We start from the raw sequence: 18,744 nt of genomic DNA, 5'->3' as shown, positions 1-18,744 counted from the left end.
TACCTTGTGAAAAGCATGAAAATTTAATTAAATAAGTTAACCAAGTTTCATTTTAAACTAAATATGCTGCACTAAACAGAAAACTATGCACCATCAAATTCTAAAATATATGGTGAAGCCAGACAAGTGACACTGATATTTGTGCCTTACTTTGTACCTTAAGATTTAGCTGTTCAAATAACCTCTGTATTCCTGGGAAACTTTTACTATTTATCTTTGCTACAGTGGTGCTTAAAGAAAGATGCATTTCATTTTGGTTTCGTACAATCTGAAAATTGGAGTAATATGTATGATCGTGTCTGAGGCTGATATGATCAGATAAATGTGCTGGGGAGCAGAAAGTGACAAATACAGCTCTAAAATAATGGTTGCAATTGCAATAAGTGACCCCAGGAGTTAAGTGTAGTGCCTTGGGAAGCTGTTCTGGACCAGGAAAGAAAACTCTGAGTATAAAACTCTCTTATCAAAATAATTATTTGTATTCAATCAATGTAGGAGTGTGTGAAATTTTTATACAATTTAAATTGGTCTAATCCATACAAACTGAGAAAATGGTCTTTTACTTTGCAATAAAGATTTCTAGGCAATCTGAATAATTGATAAATTTAAATCTCATTTTCAAAATGAAATTAAATGAAAGCTTAATTCATCTTGGCTTTCCATATATTTTAAGCCCTAAATGCATTTTGTTTTTCTCACACATTCATAACTAATTTACTGGTGCAGTTCTTCTTTAAAAATATTTAATATTATCCTTATAATATCTCAGCAACCTATATGTACCTAAAGTACATGTCTTTACTATGTTTATTCTCTTACAGGTCGTTTGTTTCATGGTTCTGAGTTTGATTAAGATGGGAAGGGCTTGCCCAACCTGTTACCTGTATTCTAGAACTAATTATCCCTCTGAATAACCTGAAACACATTTTTGCTTCTTCAACACTCTAAGTACATCAAAGTACAAAACAGTCAGAGTTGTGGGATTAAACTGTTGCATCAAGTTCAACTTATTGATCCCTTGTTGTTGTTGTTGTTCTCACCACAGCTAATTACACCTTATGTGATTTTGAGACTGACCTTTGTGGGTGGAAGCCCCTGAGCAAAGGTGATGCTGACTGGAACATAATGAAAGGACAGGCTCCCCCTGACAGAGAATTCCCTGGCAGAGGTCATACCAATAATATGGGCCATGGTGAGACTTATTATTATTTTTCTCCTTTTGTCATGAAAATTCCTACTTGTAAATGGTCACAGACTGATAATAAAAACTGGTTTGAAATGGATGCCACACAGTATGTAAATAACACAGGTAATGTATTACAGAAAGCCAGTCTGTTGGAGATAATATTTTTTAGCTGTGATCTATTTACTATGTCTTTGTAACCCTTATTTTTGGCTGGCACAATCAGTGAGGTATGAGGCTTAATGCAATTTTTTTGAGATACTGACCTTTGAACCGACAGCTGACTTTGTTTGTGCATATCATAACCATTGTTTACCCAATATTCACATAGGGGCCACTCTTGGAAGCATTATTTGGACAAATAGCTTTTTGTTGAGTGCAGTCAAATTAATCCATATTGTCTGGGAAAAATAGAGTGAATATAATTTCCTTTAAAGTGTTGTTCTTCCTTCAGCCTATATTTGCTATACAATGTATTCATCTGGAAAACCATTTTATTCAAGAAGAGGGCTGTTAAGAATATTTTTCCAAAGTGAAAATGTTATTATAGCACACTCCATAAAAATAAAACTGCCAAGCATGTTTTTCATTGTCAAATAATATTGACAAGTATTCTGTGACTTTAATTTTATTAAAATGTATCTATTGTACTGCTTCCAGTGGAATAAGATTAAAATCTGTGTTACACTCCAGAGCCCCTTTAATTTGGATTTAGTGAATTATGTATATTATCTGCAGCCAGACCTCCACCCTTCTCTTTCACGTTCATGTTAAAGAAATGTGACATTTAAGTATTCCTCCTCAGATATAGGAACTTCAGGATTAAAATTCACCTGAGCAAACAGTAGTGGGTGAAGTATGTGTGTGCCTGCTATAGAGTGATTCTAAATGAGCAGTCACAGTTTGTCCACTGGCCCTCATGTGATGAAGTCCACCAAAGTTGCTCCTGACTTTTCTCAGCAGCTGTTTGATATTTCATTTTATTTTCTCTGTAGAGTGGGACTGGGTCTGCATTTCTGCATTCAATGTAAACACTGCTGTGTCACAGGTTTTCAACTCTCAAAGCTCCAGATCTGCCTGTGTCTTTCCCTGCTCTAGGCGCCTATGAGATCTGAGGGGTAATGTGGTCAGAAGGAAGGCTGCTGGCAGCTTTAGTATCACGTTAACGTCCTCCATATGAAGCTATGTGAAACTTAAGTGAGCTTAAGCTTCACTTAAGTTGCTTTGACACCTGAATTTTTACAAACTTGTTTCAGTGTTGCTGCAGGTTGAAGCCTCAATCACATTCGGAGGTTACTATGCCCCACCTCTCAAGCCCAGTAATGTTGCATTCTCTGTGTAAATTAGCTGGAAAGGTATTTCTGAGGTGGTTTTGTACCAATCTATCATTGTGCCTGCTACAGCCACGACTTAGAATTAGGATTCCAGAATCTGAGCAAGCTTTTGCCAACATTAAATCACCATCCTTCAGGTTGCAACTGCTCCTTTTAGTACTGTGGAGTGGTCATCTCTCTTCACTCCTGGGGAGGGCAGTAGCAAATTTTGATTAATGAAGATCTTAACAAGGCTATAGCGGAGCCTCAGCTGCAAATTAAAGAGGGTCCTTTGAAGTACCCTTGCATTCCAATGAGGGGAGCTTCCCTCATGCTGCGGAATGCAGCATTCCTGTTTGTACAGGGAGCTGGAATGGTCCCCTCTTTGTGCCAGCCTTGCTAAAGCAATGGCATTATTCACGTGGGGCTGGACCTAACCCTCGGCTTCATTACAGATCCATGGGAAATAAGTGGCTAAGGAGTATGACTGCAGCAGCACAATAGCTGATTTTCCAAGATGTAAGGCAATATGTGTAATATAAATGCTCAAAAAAGACTGAGCCTTTAGTGTTGTTTTGCATAGACTTTCATGAAAAAGTCTCAGTATTCAGCAAAGGCAGCACTGACGGCATTCAAAATATGCTGCTTTAGGGCCCCTTGAAAATGTTTATCCTTCCCTACCTTTGTCTGAAGCACATCTGCTCTAGTTCAAATCCAAATGCAGTGCATTTGCCAGAGTTCAGATTAGATCTTTAATTAAGCTTTCATCCCCACTAGCACAGACAACAATGTCAAGTCTGTGGACCCCATGAGAAAATACAGCTTATTCCATTGGCTCCTGTGGTCTGCAACATTGTTAGCATGCTTAAAAGTGGCTGGGCTGTGCTGAGAGTGAATACTGTACCCTGAAGGAAATAATTTCTTGTTTAAATTCTGTTTGAAACAATATTTAAGCCAATTAAAATGTGTCCTTTAGGGATGCTGGCTGAGGTCTCTGTTGCTTGATCTCCAGGGCGCTCTGTGTTGCAGCTCCTCTGCTCTCCCCAGTCCGTGCAGAGAGTGGATGGGCAGTGTGTGAATGTGATGGGTAAATCTTGCAGAGTTTTAAGGCTGGAGGTCTTAAAGCTTTTGCTTGAAGAGAGCAGATAAAAAGTACTTCCAGTGGATCTGCACAGTAAAGTTCTCAGAGAAGCAGCACCTGAACTGCCTTTGAGGGTCTCCGTAGTCACTTCCTTGGGTGTATGTGCTTGCAGGCACCACGAAAGGGTAGCCTTAGCAATGGCTGCCCAAAAAATCTTATTTCCTTGTCCCTCTCTCCTTGTCTTTGGAATCAGTCATGATGATTTTGCAAGAGTGAAGAGCCAGGAGCGTTTAGCAATTCTGTTTTGTCTTTACCCACATAGACATTGCTTATCACAGCCTGTAATAGCACCCTTCTCATTATCCACAGAGACTGAACTGATGGCAAAGCAGTTTAGATTGTTTTGGTCTATGAATAAGCTTTATGTATCTCATGAAGCATATAGTTACCTCTCTTAGGTAGACATTTGCCATTAGAGCATGACATATTTCTCATACTTTAAAATAAATTTTGTTTACAGGAGCATTTATTTACTTCAGTGGATCACATCAGAGGAGCACAGAGACGGCCATGTCTCATCTGGGAAGCCCTTTCCTTGTCAAGCTTACCCCTGGGCTCTCCTGCTGCCAGGTAACAGTTTGATATGAACTGTCCCCTTTTTTGTGGCCAATCCCTCAGCTGATGCAGGTCAGATATTCTTCATGCTCCAAGTGCTGCTGCTGAGGGCTCTATTTCAATACCAGTGGAAGGAGTTACAGGCTAATTCTTTGGGGGGACAGAGAAGAGGCAATTTTTACTGTTTTGTTGCCAGATTTTTATATCTGATTATTACTATTCTTTGTCAAAGCACCCAGCAGGTGACTCAGATTTCAGGACATGCTCCAGGTTTTTGTGTACTTTGGCAAAGGTATCTGGACACTGATAACAGGGCTCTATCAAATAGCCACTCTGTTGTCTGCAGACAGCAAAGTCACATAACCAGGCTTCCATAATAGCACACCTATGGTTTGAAGTCACTATGCACAGCAGCTGTGTTGGTGTGACCAGAGAGAACTAGCTACTCCAGAAATGCACTAAATTTTAATTCATGGTTTGAGGAGGATGCTTTTTAAGCTGACCAGTGCAGTACTTGAGAGTTACTTTGAAATGTGGATTTTTGTCAGATGTCTTGTGGCTCTGCAGAGGAATGCAAAAGCAACCAGCCAGGATAGTGGTTGAGCGGAAAAACTAGAAAGGTACCAGGAAGAAATTAATCAGGAGAGACAAATAAATATAAAAAAGTTAGATGAAAAATGAAAATACAGTTTTATAACTAGATGGTTTTAATTTTCAACAATATTCTGTATTTTTAAAAACAAAAATTGAATAAATATATTAAATATGAACAGCATCTCTTCACTACATTCACAGCCGTATTTTTATTTCTCCTTTTGGCCACTGAATAAAATTCATAGACACTGTTCAGTTTTATAACTTTTTTTCCTTTGTCTTTTCTTCTTTCATGAGACTTTTTTTTATTTTCTATTCTGTAACTTTTTAATGCTTATGCCATACTGGGGAGAAGTGTAGTTATGATGTGGTGTTCTTCTGATACTATATAATCCCTTCTTATTTAAAAAGTCAGAGAGAAGAAAAGGAAATGACAGAGAAAGCTTGCTAAAATAATTTTATTTTGTTCTTTGAAAAAAAAAAAAAAAGAGGTTTTAAAGAAACCAAATTAAATTTAGACTGGTTGCTTAACTTTTCGGGCTCAGTGTAGAACAGAAACTGTTAATTCCATTGAAGAAAAAATTTTTTCAAAAAAAGGAAAAAAAATTCAGAAAAGGAGATGCACTTAGAAGTCCCAACAAGTAGCAGAATTTTATTCCAGCAGGATCTAGGCTTCTTAGATTTTATCTCATCTAAGGGACCAGAAACAAGTGCTAGCTTAGCTAAATCTGTTTTACTTGAAACTGCAGCTGCTTGGACTACACATATCAGTGAGTTACCAGATCTCAGCTGAATAGCTGCCACTTGCAGCTGAGGAGCAGAAGCCTCTGAAACAATTCAAGAACAGTTCCCAACAGTCCCTTAAGGCAATCTCACAGTTCTTAATCTTCACGTGACTTCTTAGTATTATAAAAGGTCAGAAATAAAATAGATGCAGGATAAACTCAAGCAGAATGCTGCTGCAGGGAACTCAGAAGTCCTGATCCATCCCATGGAAGCCCTGTGTGTGCACTACTCCTGGGACACCCAACAGCCTTTGCACTCACAGCACATTTGTTCAGACAGCTCCATCTCTCTTCTGTTGACTTTGATACTGAGAAGATAAGCACCTTTCAGATTCAGATTAATTTATCTTAGAAACCCTTAAGGCAAACTGGGCACCACTGATATGTGAACCAATGAATTATTCTAGTAAGATCTATTGCAGAGTTTGGTCTGCATTCAAAATAAACACAGATGCAGTAGGGATGCACATATTTTTCTCTACTTCAAAGTCAGAAAAGAAACAAGTTTTATTATAGGTATGCATGTATCGAATGAATTTAAAATTCTTAAATCCAACAAAAGCTAGAGCATGTTCTTACCTAACTGTACGTGTCTGTCAGGAGAGTGTTTTTGAGGACTGGAAGTTTGGCTTTCTGCCACATTATCCCTGCAGACTTTTATTTCTGGGAAAGAGCAATGAGTGGGGTTGCTCACTAGGATGTGTTATGCTCTCTGCCTATTAATGTGAGATGATGCCCTCTGTTGGGTGTCCCACTGAGAGGATAAAAGGATCTACACAAAGAGATCTATGTTTATTACTAGCTTTACAAGTTCTTTAGCTCTGGTTGATTAAAAAATATATTTGAATTGAAGGGTAGCAGATTTATATTGTCCCTTTTCGGTTAATTTAAGCTTAGCAGTAACTTCTTTCTGCAGCTTCTTGTAGCTGGGTCTTTTTGTAAATGCAAGCTAAGAAACATCTTCATTTATCTCAAGGTTTTGCACTTGTAGAAGCAAATTTCTAGTCCCAGCTCTGTGCTTACGGCCCTTTAATGGACACAATAGTCATTGTATAGTAGGACATGTAGACATAAAGAAGGAAGGTAACACTATTTCTTACTGAATGAAAACATAAATTTGTTAGAAAAGCTGTTTGAAAGACAAAAGCCGTGTAAATTGTTGAGTGTAATTATTCAAACACCTCACTGGTGTTTGTATACCTGCTGCTTTCTATTTCTTAAGCTTTTTGCTGGGGGAATGAGTTTCATGAAAGTATTTCAATTTATTAATAAGGATCAACATTATTTTATATAAGGTATGATTTTCATGAGTGGTGGTAAAATTAAATGTTGAGACTGAGTCTGCTAGACCTGAAGCTGGATGATATTAAAAAGTAGCAGTGTGTTTTAACAGGAATATTTCTGCATGATTGATCCAGCTCTTGTTTTACTTGCATGAAGAGACAAGTATTATCAATATCAAGGCTTTTGCAGGGAAGTAAGGATACTGCAGTTGAAGAAATTTTAATCTTTGTCTATGCAGACAAGCAGGAAGGAAAGGACTCAGGGGGAAAGAAAAAATTATTCTTTGAAAATCTTATTTCTTCCCCTCAGTTCTCAGATGAATTTTTGCCTGGGTATTATTAAAAAAAATGAATGTATCAGTACAAAAATAAATTAAATTTATTAAATTTATCTGTATTGCAGGGGAGTGAACCGTGATTCTCACTGTTTTCTTATTTTTTCTGCCTCACAAGCAACCTCACCCACATAATGTCTTTGTATTTTCCTCCCATATATTGGTCAATCTGCGTGTTTCAGCAGATGAATAGATTATTTTAAAAATCTGTTTTCAGATTGTATTAATTTATTTTGATTTTAGAAATAAAAGATCATAAGGTTTCCTTCACACAAGAATCTCAATGATTCTTGTGTGAAGGAAACCTTATGATCTTTTATTTCTAAAATCAATGATTCTTCTGAGATTAACATGCCTATGAAACTGTCATATATTCCGCATTTGTAAAGAAAAATAATTTTTCAGAAGTCTCTAAGCGCTTACTGTGATAAAGAAGTTAAGGGAAGTCATATCATTCAGTCTGCATCAGTTGGTAGATACAAGTTAAAAGTAAATTGTAAAAATAAGCTTTGCTTTTAAATATAGTTTTGTCTTTAGACATGGCACTGCTCCTCAACATGCTGTAATTTCAAACATCCCCATCTTTCATGCAAAGTCTATGCTTAGACCTGTCATGTCTTTCATTGTTATATTGTACATATATTACTTGGTACTGAATTTATTGCAGATTGATTGTATAATTTTTTTAAAGCTTTTCACTAAAAAAATCTTTCAACAGGTAAGATTTTGGTACTGGTTATCTCAGGATTCCCAGCTTTCTGTCTTTAAGAGGACTGCCTTCAATGGAAGTTTGGAAAAATTATATGACATTTCAGGATTGCCTGACATGAACTGGAAAAAAGTGAATATACCTTTAGAAAGTGTGGCTGAGGAATTGCCTTTTCAGGTAATTATATATCACATCTACATTACTTTCACAAAGATATTTTACTTTGGCCTTTATAATTAATTTACTTTTAATGATGAGATAGAGAAAGAGAATTTCCATTCTTTAATGCTCATAAGAAAAAGCATTTAATTCTGCTTTTTTCACAGGTCCATCTATTAAAGAGCATAGCCATTGTTTCAGTATTCTAAGCATTAGAATAACTTTTAGTAACAAACATCAAAGGGACCCTAAGGATTATTTAGTTCCAACCCCCATTGGCAAGGACACCTTTCATTTGGGCATGGTTGGTCAGAGCTCCATCCAACCTGGCCTTGAACATCTCCAGGGATGGGGCATCCACAACTTTCCTGGGTAATGTTCCAGTGCCTCATCACCCTAAAAGTAAAGGATTTCTTCCCAATATCTAATCTTGACCCATTTTTTTTAAGTTTAAATCCATTGTCCTGTTACTACATGACCTTATAAATCCCTCTCCCTTATAAGTCCCTCTCCATCTTCCTTGTAGGCTTCCTTCAGGTACTGAAGGCTGCTATTGGGTCATTCTGAAGCCTTCTCATATTCAGGCTGAATAAACCCAACTCTCTCAGCCTTTCCTCATAGGAGAGGCGCTGCATCCCTCTGATCCGTTTGGTGACCTCTTCTACACTCACTCCAATGGTGCTGGGGACCCCAGAGCCTGGAACAATACTCTGGGGTCTCACAAGGGCAGATTAGAGGGGCAGAAACCCCTCCCTGCCCTGCTGGCCACTGCTTTTGGTGCAGCCCAGGGCACGTTTGGCTCTCTGGGCTCTGAGTGCACATGGCTGGGCCATGTCCAGCCTCTCATCCACCAGCACCCCCATCTCCTTCTGGGCAGGGCTGCTCTCAATCCCTTCATCCCCAGCCTGTGCTGATACTGGGGGTGACCCCAGCCCAGGTGCAGCACCTTGCACTTGATCTTGTTGAAGCTCATGAGATTCCCATGAGCCACTTCTCGAGCTTGTCCAGGTTCCTCTGGATGGCATCGTGTCCTTCAGGTGTGTCAGCTCCACCACTCAGCTTGGTGCACCACTGCACTTGTTGAGGGTGCACTTGATCACACTGTGCCATTAATGAAGATATTCAATGACACTGGTACCAATACAGTACAATACCCTGAGAGGCACCACTTGTCACTGATGTTCATCAGGACTCTGAGCTGTTGACCACTACCCTCTGGATGTACATGCATCCAATTCTTTTTCCACCTAACAGTCCATCCATTAAATCCACCTCTCTCCAATTTGAAGAGCAGGATGTTGTGGGGGCCATGTCAAAGGCTTTACAGAAGTCCAGATATCCAAAGGCTATACAGAAGTCCATCCTTCACTGATGCAGTCACTTCATCCTAGAGGGCCACTGAGTTGGTCAGGCAGGACTTACCCTTAGTAAAGCCATGCTGGCTTTCTCAAGTCATCTCCCTGTCCTCCATGTGCCTTAGCATAACTTGTAGGAGGATCTGTTCCATGATCTGCCCAGACACAGGGGTGAGGCTGACAGTGCAGGTAATTTGCAATCTATCCCTTCATTTATTGTACCACATTGCTAATTTCATCAGGCACAGTATAGACGAACACAATGAGAAGTTGTTGTGAATCATCATATTTGGTGATCACGAATAGCTAATTTAAGAAGATATATAATTTTTATGTGTTCACGCAGGAAGACCATTCATTCAATAGTGATGACTTTTTACCAGTTTTGATTGAAGCAAGGTCATCTGGGTTGCATAATTTTCCCTAGGTAAAAATAGTCACAGCTTTGACAGTTGAAGAGCAAATTTCTGACCTGACCAAATCTCAGTTGTAGTTTTTCCTGGCTGATGTTCAGAGGTGGTTGTAGGAACTATTTAGTTCAAGTGCAGATGTCATAAATTATAAAGTAATATATAAATAAATGTGTGTGTGTTTGTGTCTTTTTATCATGCCACCTTTAATGAATGAACTTTTTTTCTATCTTTACAGATTATCTTGCGAGGTACTACTCTAACAATAAATGCTACTGTTGCTATTGATGATATCAGTATAACAGGGGAATGTGTAGTTGTGAATAGATCACTTCCAGAAGTCAGCCAGGAAAGTGAAGGTAAGTTTCATGGTTTTCAATACCTTTCCCCCAATGTCTGCTATCTATAACTGTGATTGACAACTTGAAGTTACTTTTAATAAAGTAAAGGATAATCTGAGAAAAAAATTACAGCATTGATCATGCTGTAATCAGTCATCTCCTTGAAGTGTTCCAGGCTGTGTTGGATGGATCTTTGACTCTGCCCATGGCAGACTAGATGATCTTTAAGGTCCTTCCCAATCCAAACCCTTCTATGGCTCTATAATGAAGGCTTTCTTCCTTATGTCACACATTAGCTGCTATAAGAATTTACACTACTTCTGCAGAGTGAGCTCTGGTGGGAATTTCCTGGCACCACTTACTATGTAGTACCTGCTCACATTCATGTTTGGATGCAGAGGCAGAAGCACAGCATCCTATATTTTCCACTAAAGAGCAAATTCTGCTGCTTTACCTTTAAGGAAAAAGGCTTCTCCCATCATTACTGCCTAATATCTGACATATAATAAATGCCCAGCAAACTCATCTTCATACTCACACTCTGTAGTCTGGAAGAGCCAATGGAAGGAAATATAAAACAACGTAACCTGTCAGACTACTGCTCATGGTCCTCTTGATACAGCTGCTTTTCAAAAATGGCATGGGCACACATGTGCAGCCATGGGTGATGTTGATGAGTTATAGATATCAGGTATCTGAATTTAATATAAAAAAATTTAAAAGCATAATAGAGAACTTCAGTGTTGTGTTTTTAAGGCTTCCCTGATCCCTATATACAGTGGGGTTGAGGTATTTAGAGAAAGATTTATTTGCTTGAACTATTTTCCCTGCAACTCCCTCATTTACCCATTAATCACAAAGATATTGTTTTTAGAAGGGAGGTTGTTGTTTGTTTTTTGTCTTTTTTTTTAAACCCTGTCTCAATGGAAATATAAGTATTTAAAAAAATTAAGTTAAACAAAGAATATGAAAATCTGCTCATCATTCCTCTCACTCACTTTACAGAAATCTACTGAAGAAAAACCAGCAGACCGTGGCTTTTTGCTTCCCCATTAATCGAAATTTGGGGTGTTTTCTAGTGTGTAAGTTGAGGTATAGGCTAGTAATGGTGCAGCACCCAACTTTGGCTGCTTGCAGCTTTCATTGTGACCTGAGCACAGAGAGAGCACAGCTACAGCAGAAGGGTTTGGTGGAAAACCTGACCTGGTTCCCAGGGAAAGAGCAGGGAGCTGTACCAGCCTGTGGCCTCTGAGCAGGAGCCTGGCTCTGTAACACCAAGGTTACAGACAACTTTTGACACGATAGTTTGAATATTGTGGAGAGTAAGATTTAGTTTAAGGCCATCAGACATTGAGATCAGCTGTGTTTCTTATCAGCTGTGATATAATCTAGTATACTGCATAGGTGCTGATCTGTTCCTTGTACTGAGCACGTTGCTATATTAAATGGAGATAAAAAAGCACTTATAATTTTATATGCCTGTGGGTTTACTTACATGTCTTTTTTTCTGATTTTTAAGGGGAAAGAGAATCTGCAGATGCTAATGCTTCATCTTTTTACTGTCCAGAGGGATATTTTTCATGTGGGAATGGGCAATGTATTTCGCCTGATAAATTTTGTGATTTTAAGCCTGACTGCCCAAATAACCAAGATGAAACCAAATGCCGTAAGTGAAAACTTTGAAATCTATGCTGTTAAGCTCCTGTGACTATGTTCCTTTGTCCTATTTGCAATGCTTTCATGACCTCATAAATCTTGAAATTTAATTAAAAGTAAAAGCTCTTGAGAAATAGTTACTTCACTTTGATTCTGTTCTGTGATTTTTCCCCTTTTAGTTTCTGTAGCAACTACTTCTCTCTTAGTATTGAAACCAGAAGAAAATGTTTTGATTAATTATTTAGTAGAAGATTCTCCTTAAAAAATAGTATTTTATTTTATACTTCTAATGCACTGGTCACAGAATTGCATTCAAATTGTATGTTTTATATATTTACTTTTGATGTGAAGATGCCACAAGCCTGGTCACAGGTACAATTTAAGCTGAGTCAGCACCTTCTTTTTGGATGAGCTGTGACTCCTGTCAGGGCCACATGCCTGGGCTTTCTCTGCATGGAAACAAACACATGGGAAAGTAGAGGGAGGTGATGCATCTCAGAATCCCTGCCCACTGTACAGTCAGCAGGGAGCTTGGAACTGTTTCAGGGTCTCTAATATGCAGCTTCAAAAGTCTTTTTGATTCATTCAGTTTCCTGCTTTGCATAGGAAATCACAGTTATACTTCACACTTTTGAAAATGAGTCTCTTGCTTTGAACCACCAGCTTTGCTGTAGAACTTGAGATGCATTTTCAAAAGAATTGCCATGAGATTTGTTTAATGCAAGTTTGCTTTTTAAAAATACAGCATGATGCTTTCTAGCACCTTCAACACAAATGACAGAAATATTGCAGACAAGATCCTCAAATTATTTTCTGTACCCTGTTATGCATCTAACAACATAAACTTCTTTAGATGCGCTAATATAATCCAATTTCACTGTTCATATTTTATGGTTTTTATTTGGAGATCTGAGACTTGTTGATCTATTTGACTATTTGCAGGTAAATGAAATAATTACAGCTTCTATGCAATTTCTCTTCAATTTTATCTTCAATTGTATCTTCTTCAGCTAGAGCACTGGTATTGGGGTTTTAAGTGTTTAGAAAGACTACTATCCAAAATATACAGAACTTTGACGTATAAAACTGAATTTTGTTTTACTAGCAAACAGTTTGCCTAGCTAAAATCAGAAATTGCTATTGAATGTTCACTAAGCAGAATATCTTTCTTCTTGTGGGCCAGAGTAAAGAAAATTCTGATGTTACTGTAGCACAGCAGAGGTTGGAAGTCATATTTGAAGATTACTTAGTGGTTAAACACCACCCTGCTTCTAGCAGGGCCACCAGAGCCAAATACCCTGAGCTTGACAGGGCTGGGTTCTGAATACCCATGAGAATGGAGACTACCCAGCCAGCCAGGACACCCTGTTCCAGTTTGATCACCCTTGCAGTAAAACAAGTGTCTGTTGCTTCTTCTCGTTTCACTGGGCACAACTGAGAAGAGTTTTTACTTCTTTACTGCTTCCTTGTCCATGTTACTCATATTAACACACTCCATTTTTAATTTACTTGATGTTTTTTCTACTTTAGTTATGATTACATACCTTATGCAGCATTGGGTTCTGATAGTCTGAATTTTTCTCACATTACCCTTTTCAAATTCAGGTAAAGGGTGTTTGTTCTCTGACAAAATAATAACACTTCCAAATCAATAGTTTAATTAAAAAATGTTCTAAATAGATTTAGCTGCATGAAACTTTCACTGCACTGGGATAGCAGTGAAGTGGTAGCTTTTAATCAAGAAAATTAAGATCTGTTTTTTGTGGCCATTTATATTTCCTTTTAACTATTCAGCCTTTCTTTCCATTTCAACATTGTACCTTTGGCTGAAGACAAATGTCTAGCTAGGTGTTCAAGCAGTCCTAGACCAGCCTTAATTACAAGTAGCCTTTATGGCAACCGATATTTTTTTTTCCTCTAATTATATGACTGAAGACTCTTTTATTACACCCAAGTCTCATTTGTCAAGACAATACATTAACAATGCAAAGCTAAAGGTTAAACTTTGGAACCATTATATTTATGGTGATCTTTGCTCTAAGTATATTGCTGACTTATAAATCATTGTTACTGCTGAGCTGGCTCAATGTGTGCTAGCACTACAGCTTGTAATGTGGGAAGCAGAATGTAGGTACACAAAGGACACTGCAAGCATTTTGGCAAGTTGACTGTTTCCAAGCAATAAACTTGCCTTTCAGCACATTAATCTGGAAGTCTGCAGCACTGGAATAGCTCTTATAATTCTTTTCAAATAGTATTTCATCATCTTCATGCTAATGTATTGCATCATTACTTTCTGTATTTTCTTTGCATGTTCCTGATCTTGGATGCACGCGTTTCATATTTCTCAATTTTCCTTATTTCTGAACTTGGCTAAGCACAGACTTTTGTTCACCTCTTCCAACTACATTGTTATTTTCATTAATATTAAGGGTTTTTTCCCATTAAGGTGTTCCATCTAATAGTGATTGCATGCACCTTGACCCTGCTAATGTTTTTCTCTTTGTATGCAAAACAGGCAAGGATATAACATGGGCTTAAAATGTCTTTCAAAATATGTTTACTTTAAATCTTATAATCTTACATTCCAGTAAGATGATTTAGTTAGATACTCAGGTCTGCCACATCCACTGAATAAGCCAGGTATCCATACAATTTTTTTAACTCTCAATATCAATCCTTGAGACATCTCTTGATTTTCACTTCCACTCAAATGAGTACCTTTTTTCCTGTCAGGCCTGGAAGAACTCAGTTGGAGATAACCACTTCTGGGACTGACAAAATATTTTCTCTCTTGAGTGCTGCTACCCCTCACTATTAGATCACAGCTTTTCTTCTACAGATGAAGAATTTACTATGGCCATAAAGCTTTTATACTTTTTATACTTGACTTCCATGCATTAAAGCAGAGGAGAAATGCGACAGCCTTTTTCAAACTACAGATTTACAGCAGTGACCTAACACACCTATCACACTGTGTGCTTGTGCCCTGGAAGATAAATGTGCAGCATGACTTCTGTGGTCTACATCCTATGCATTTGGTGTAGTCTAAATGCTCACTTTTGCACCCTAAGAATTATGTTGATGGAATAGGAATAAGATCAGGTTGAAAAGCAATCTGGCAACACAAATGTATTATTGATATTCTGTCTGACCTTTGCTAATTTCTCCCTTATGCTCTGTCTTTTGTGTCTGTTCTTTTTTTTTTCTCTGTCTACTTATGGTGTGGATTATCAGGAATAGTTACATAGATTTCTATATAAAATGAATAAGAAATAATTTACGTTTATGTGAAATATAGCACATTTTTACAGGTTTTTCCATGGTCACATACTTTCCGGTTCTGACCTCGTGCACAGTCTCTGATGCATCGAGGCATACCTGCTGCAGCACTGACTCACCCACAGACATAGATCCTTTGAGATGTACTTTCTCCAGCATGGACTTACCCTTCAGAGTTACACCTGCTGCCACACAGACATAACCATGGCCACAGGTGCTTCAAGATGTGCCAGCTCTGGCATGGGCTTCTTGTCAGCCACAGACACCCCAGGGAGTTCCAGTCTTGTGTGGTCTCATCCACAGGTCACAGTCCCTTTGACTCGAGTCCACACTGGAGTTCCAGCAGCAGCAGTGACCTGGCCATCTGCCAGCAGGCTCATCACCTGTGTGGCTATCAAATTGCTCCAGGCACAGTAGAGTGAGGAGATATAGGCAGAGAAGCAAGCAGTGAAAGCAAGAAGCAGCCAACAAGGTGCACCAGGCTCTGATGGTCAGGAAAGCAGGCCCCATGGCAGGCACAGGGGTGAGCCAATTAATGTCTAAAAGTCAATACAAGCTATAAATTTGAACCAACACATTCCAATCACACTTGTCATTATCTCAAACCCTTCAAGCCACATGTGCCCAAAAGACTGCTGTGGTTGAACCCCCAGCTCATCCCCACATAGCTGCTGACTCACTGCCTGGTAGGATGGGAGAGAGAATCAGATGAGTAAAGGTGAGGAAACTCATGGGTTGAGGTAAAGACAATTTGATAGGGAAGGCAAAATCGACGCACACAAGCAAAGCAGAACAAGGATTTAATTCACCCTATGGTCAGGCAGGTGTGCACCCATCCCCAGGGGAGCAGGGCCCCATTACACATTACAGTGACTTGGGAAGATGAACATCACCACTTGGAACATCTCCCCTGGTCTGCTGCTGAGCATGACACCACAGGATGTAGGCTATCCCTTTGTCAGTTGGGGTCAGCCTTCCTGGATGTGCCTCTTCACAGCTTTTTGTGCATTCCCAGCCTCCTTGCTGGTGGGGCAGTGTGAGGAGCAAGAAAGGCCTTGGCTCTATATAAACATTGCTCAGCAATAATTAAAATATCCCTGAATAATCAACACTGTTTCCAGCACAAATCCAAAACACAACCCTTTATCAGCTACTGTTAAGAAAATTAATTACACAGCAGCCCAAACCGCCACACATAAACACATGATATTGTTTTGTGTTTATGTCTAAATGAAAGATGCATTTACTAGTTATTATTTCTATGGTGTACAGTTTAGGGCAGCACAAGCATGCTAAGGCTAGCCTTAAATGAAGTAATTCATAAACTGGACATAATCTATACATTTGTACACAGTTTTATGTACCTTAATTTGAGTTAGAAGGCAAGTAAAGAGAAGGATGCACATATTGGTTCATAAAAACTACTTTAGTTGCATAATTGTTTAAAGATAAATATTATTTGGTTTCTAATGGTTACCTTCATATGAGTAATAAAAATCTCCTCAGTATTATAAGAAAAATTCCCCATATTTCCTGTTAATAATCTTGGCAAAGCATAACACTTCTGCTCTAATTATAAAGTAGTTCTTCCTAAATCTCATTTTTAGAGTCAAATCTTGCATACCAAAATGTCTGTCTCATATGCTTGCTACTCTGTTTCAGGCAAATCAGTAATTCTTAAAGGTGAGCCCAGAAACAGCAGCCAGATCAGAGAGACAGGCTTAAATTCAAGGAGTGAAAAGATTGCCAGGCTGTAAATTGGAGAAGGTACCTAATACTGTAAGTGCCTAGATAACTGCATAAGAATCAGCTCATGAAAGTTAAATGGGGAAGGGATGGGACTAAAATCCCATCTACAGAGAAGGGAAAACACCTTTGACAGTGAGCTAGAAATGGCTGCAAAGGCTGCATTGCCTGAGCTGTCTGGTGTAGGAGAGAAGATACCACGGGGCTGGAAGAAGGCAGGGCAGGAGGGACCTTGGCTGCTCGCGGGGGAGATCTGGGACCAGCTGATCAAAGTGTCAGGAGAGAGAAAAATAATGGAAGAATAAATGTCTGATAAGAGAGAATAAAAGAAGGAGAGAATGGGAATGAAGAATACAGATATGTAACAGTGATATTTTGGGAGGGATCAGCATAAAATGTGGCCGTTAAGTGACAAGGAGCTGAGACTACATGACAGGATCTGGAGCAAGGAGCTGCTTGGGGAAATGAGGTAAGAGAGTGAGGATTTCCAGTTTTCCAGTGATGCCAGGACTGAGATAAAGGGTCACAGAAGAACAGCTATATAATAGGGAAAACAGGAAATAAGCTGTGGAAAAGCATTGAGGAAAGAGCAAGGGCATTTTTCTGACAGAGACCACACACACTTTCAGAATTTCTATAGAACCCAGAAGTCATGGGTCTAACTTGTCTACTTCTTTCAGGAAATATCTACGTAGTATCTTTTGGGCCAAACCTATGTCTCATTGCATAGTTACTCATTTGGTGTCCAGCAAATTATGCACTTGGAAAAAAATATTGAATGGGCTTTGGTGGCAGAGAAAACAGGGTGAATAACAAGACCTGAACATTGACCACTGGACCTTATTTTTGTATAGATCTGTGAAAAGAAGAACTTTCCCTTCAGTTTTATAGAATTCATTTAAAAATTTTATTTTCCCTCTGTAAAAAATCTCAATCTTTTAAGTCCTACAGCTAAGTTAGGAGACATTTAGTGCAGTTAGTTGTTAAAAATGTAGGTGCACAGTGACATCACAAGATTTATTTATAACAAAGTCTTTTTAATCTGCATGTTTTGCCTTCTTTACAGGTGAAGCTATTTCTCATTTCACAAGTGATATACACCTCTGTGTTATGTACAAATCATGTCTGTCTAGTACTAAAAAGCCCACATGACTGAAATCACAAAGAAATCTGTTGCAATTTCATGGCTACTGAAATGGATTTCCCAACAGAATTTAGCAAAAGAAAATGTTCTGGAATACTTTGTTCCTGTAGCCATTATAGAGAAGACCACCACATCTATTTGTTTTAAACCGTTATGTTTAAGTGTGTAATTTTTTTTAGTTAATATTTGGAAGTGAAAACTGAGGGAAGGGGGAACTCTGCCTTGGATTTTGTAAAGATCCGACTTCTTTGATCTTTAAGTAGTGACTTGCTTTTTTTGTCTTTTGTTTTTTTGATTGTTTGTGCCGATTAGCATTGCTTCTTGCTGATGAACCTTTGCAGTTATTTTTTTAGCTGTTCTCTATTCAGTTTGTCATAGTAGAAATTAGGCCACTGCACCAGCAAATTATGGTGTTATTTGATAGAGTATATATAATGGAATTAGTAAATAGTAGCTGGGATAAAAAACATAAAAATGGGAAGGCAGGTGTGTGTTTCAGTATACTTGTATCATAAAGAGAGGTAAAATAGTTTAAGATGACTGTGTCCAGAGTTAAACTGGTTCCTAGAACTGATGATAATTTTATTTTTGCCATTTATTGCAAATTTTGCCAATTTGTAATAAATTCCTAAATTTATTTTAAAATTACTGATTGAAAAATAGTTTAAAATTAATTGGCATATTAGAAGGTTTAGAAACATATTTTAAATAAAGGAAAATATTATAATCCAGTACTGATGACGTTATCTCTTC

The 18,744-nt window shown here is 38.3% G+C and overlaps 1 protein-coding gene across 2 annotated transcripts in view; it reads left to right on the top strand.

Moving 5' to 3' along the window:
* MALRD1 (MAM and LDL receptor class A domain containing 1) overlaps positions 1 to 18,744 on the top strand; it is a 235,211-nt gene that overhangs the window by 36,325 nt on the left and 180,142 nt on the right. For both annotated transcript variants that reach the window (XM_064408462.1, XM_064408463.1), the window contains exons 10-14: positions 1,046 to 1,192; positions 4,098 to 4,207; positions 7,908 to 8,075; positions 10,061 to 10,181; positions 11,683 to 11,829. In XM_064408462.1, the coding sequence (XP_064264532.1) occupies positions 1,046 to 1,192; positions 4,098 to 4,207; positions 7,908 to 8,075; positions 10,061 to 10,181; positions 11,683 to 11,829 (693 nt within the window). The remainder of the gene's footprint in view (positions 1 to 1,045; positions 1,193 to 4,097; positions 4,208 to 7,907; positions 8,076 to 10,060; positions 10,182 to 11,682; positions 11,830 to 18,744) is intronic.

Source organism: Passer domesticus, chromosome 1 (genome assembly GCF_036417665.1).
Source record: "Passer domesticus isolate bPasDom1 chromosome 1, bPasDom1.hap1, whole genome shotgun sequence".
Taxonomy (NCBI): domain Eukaryota; kingdom Metazoa; phylum Chordata; class Aves; order Passeriformes; family Passeridae; genus Passer; species Passer domesticus.
Note: the sequence above shows the minus strand (reverse complement) of the source record. Positions and strands in the feature narration are given on the sequence as shown.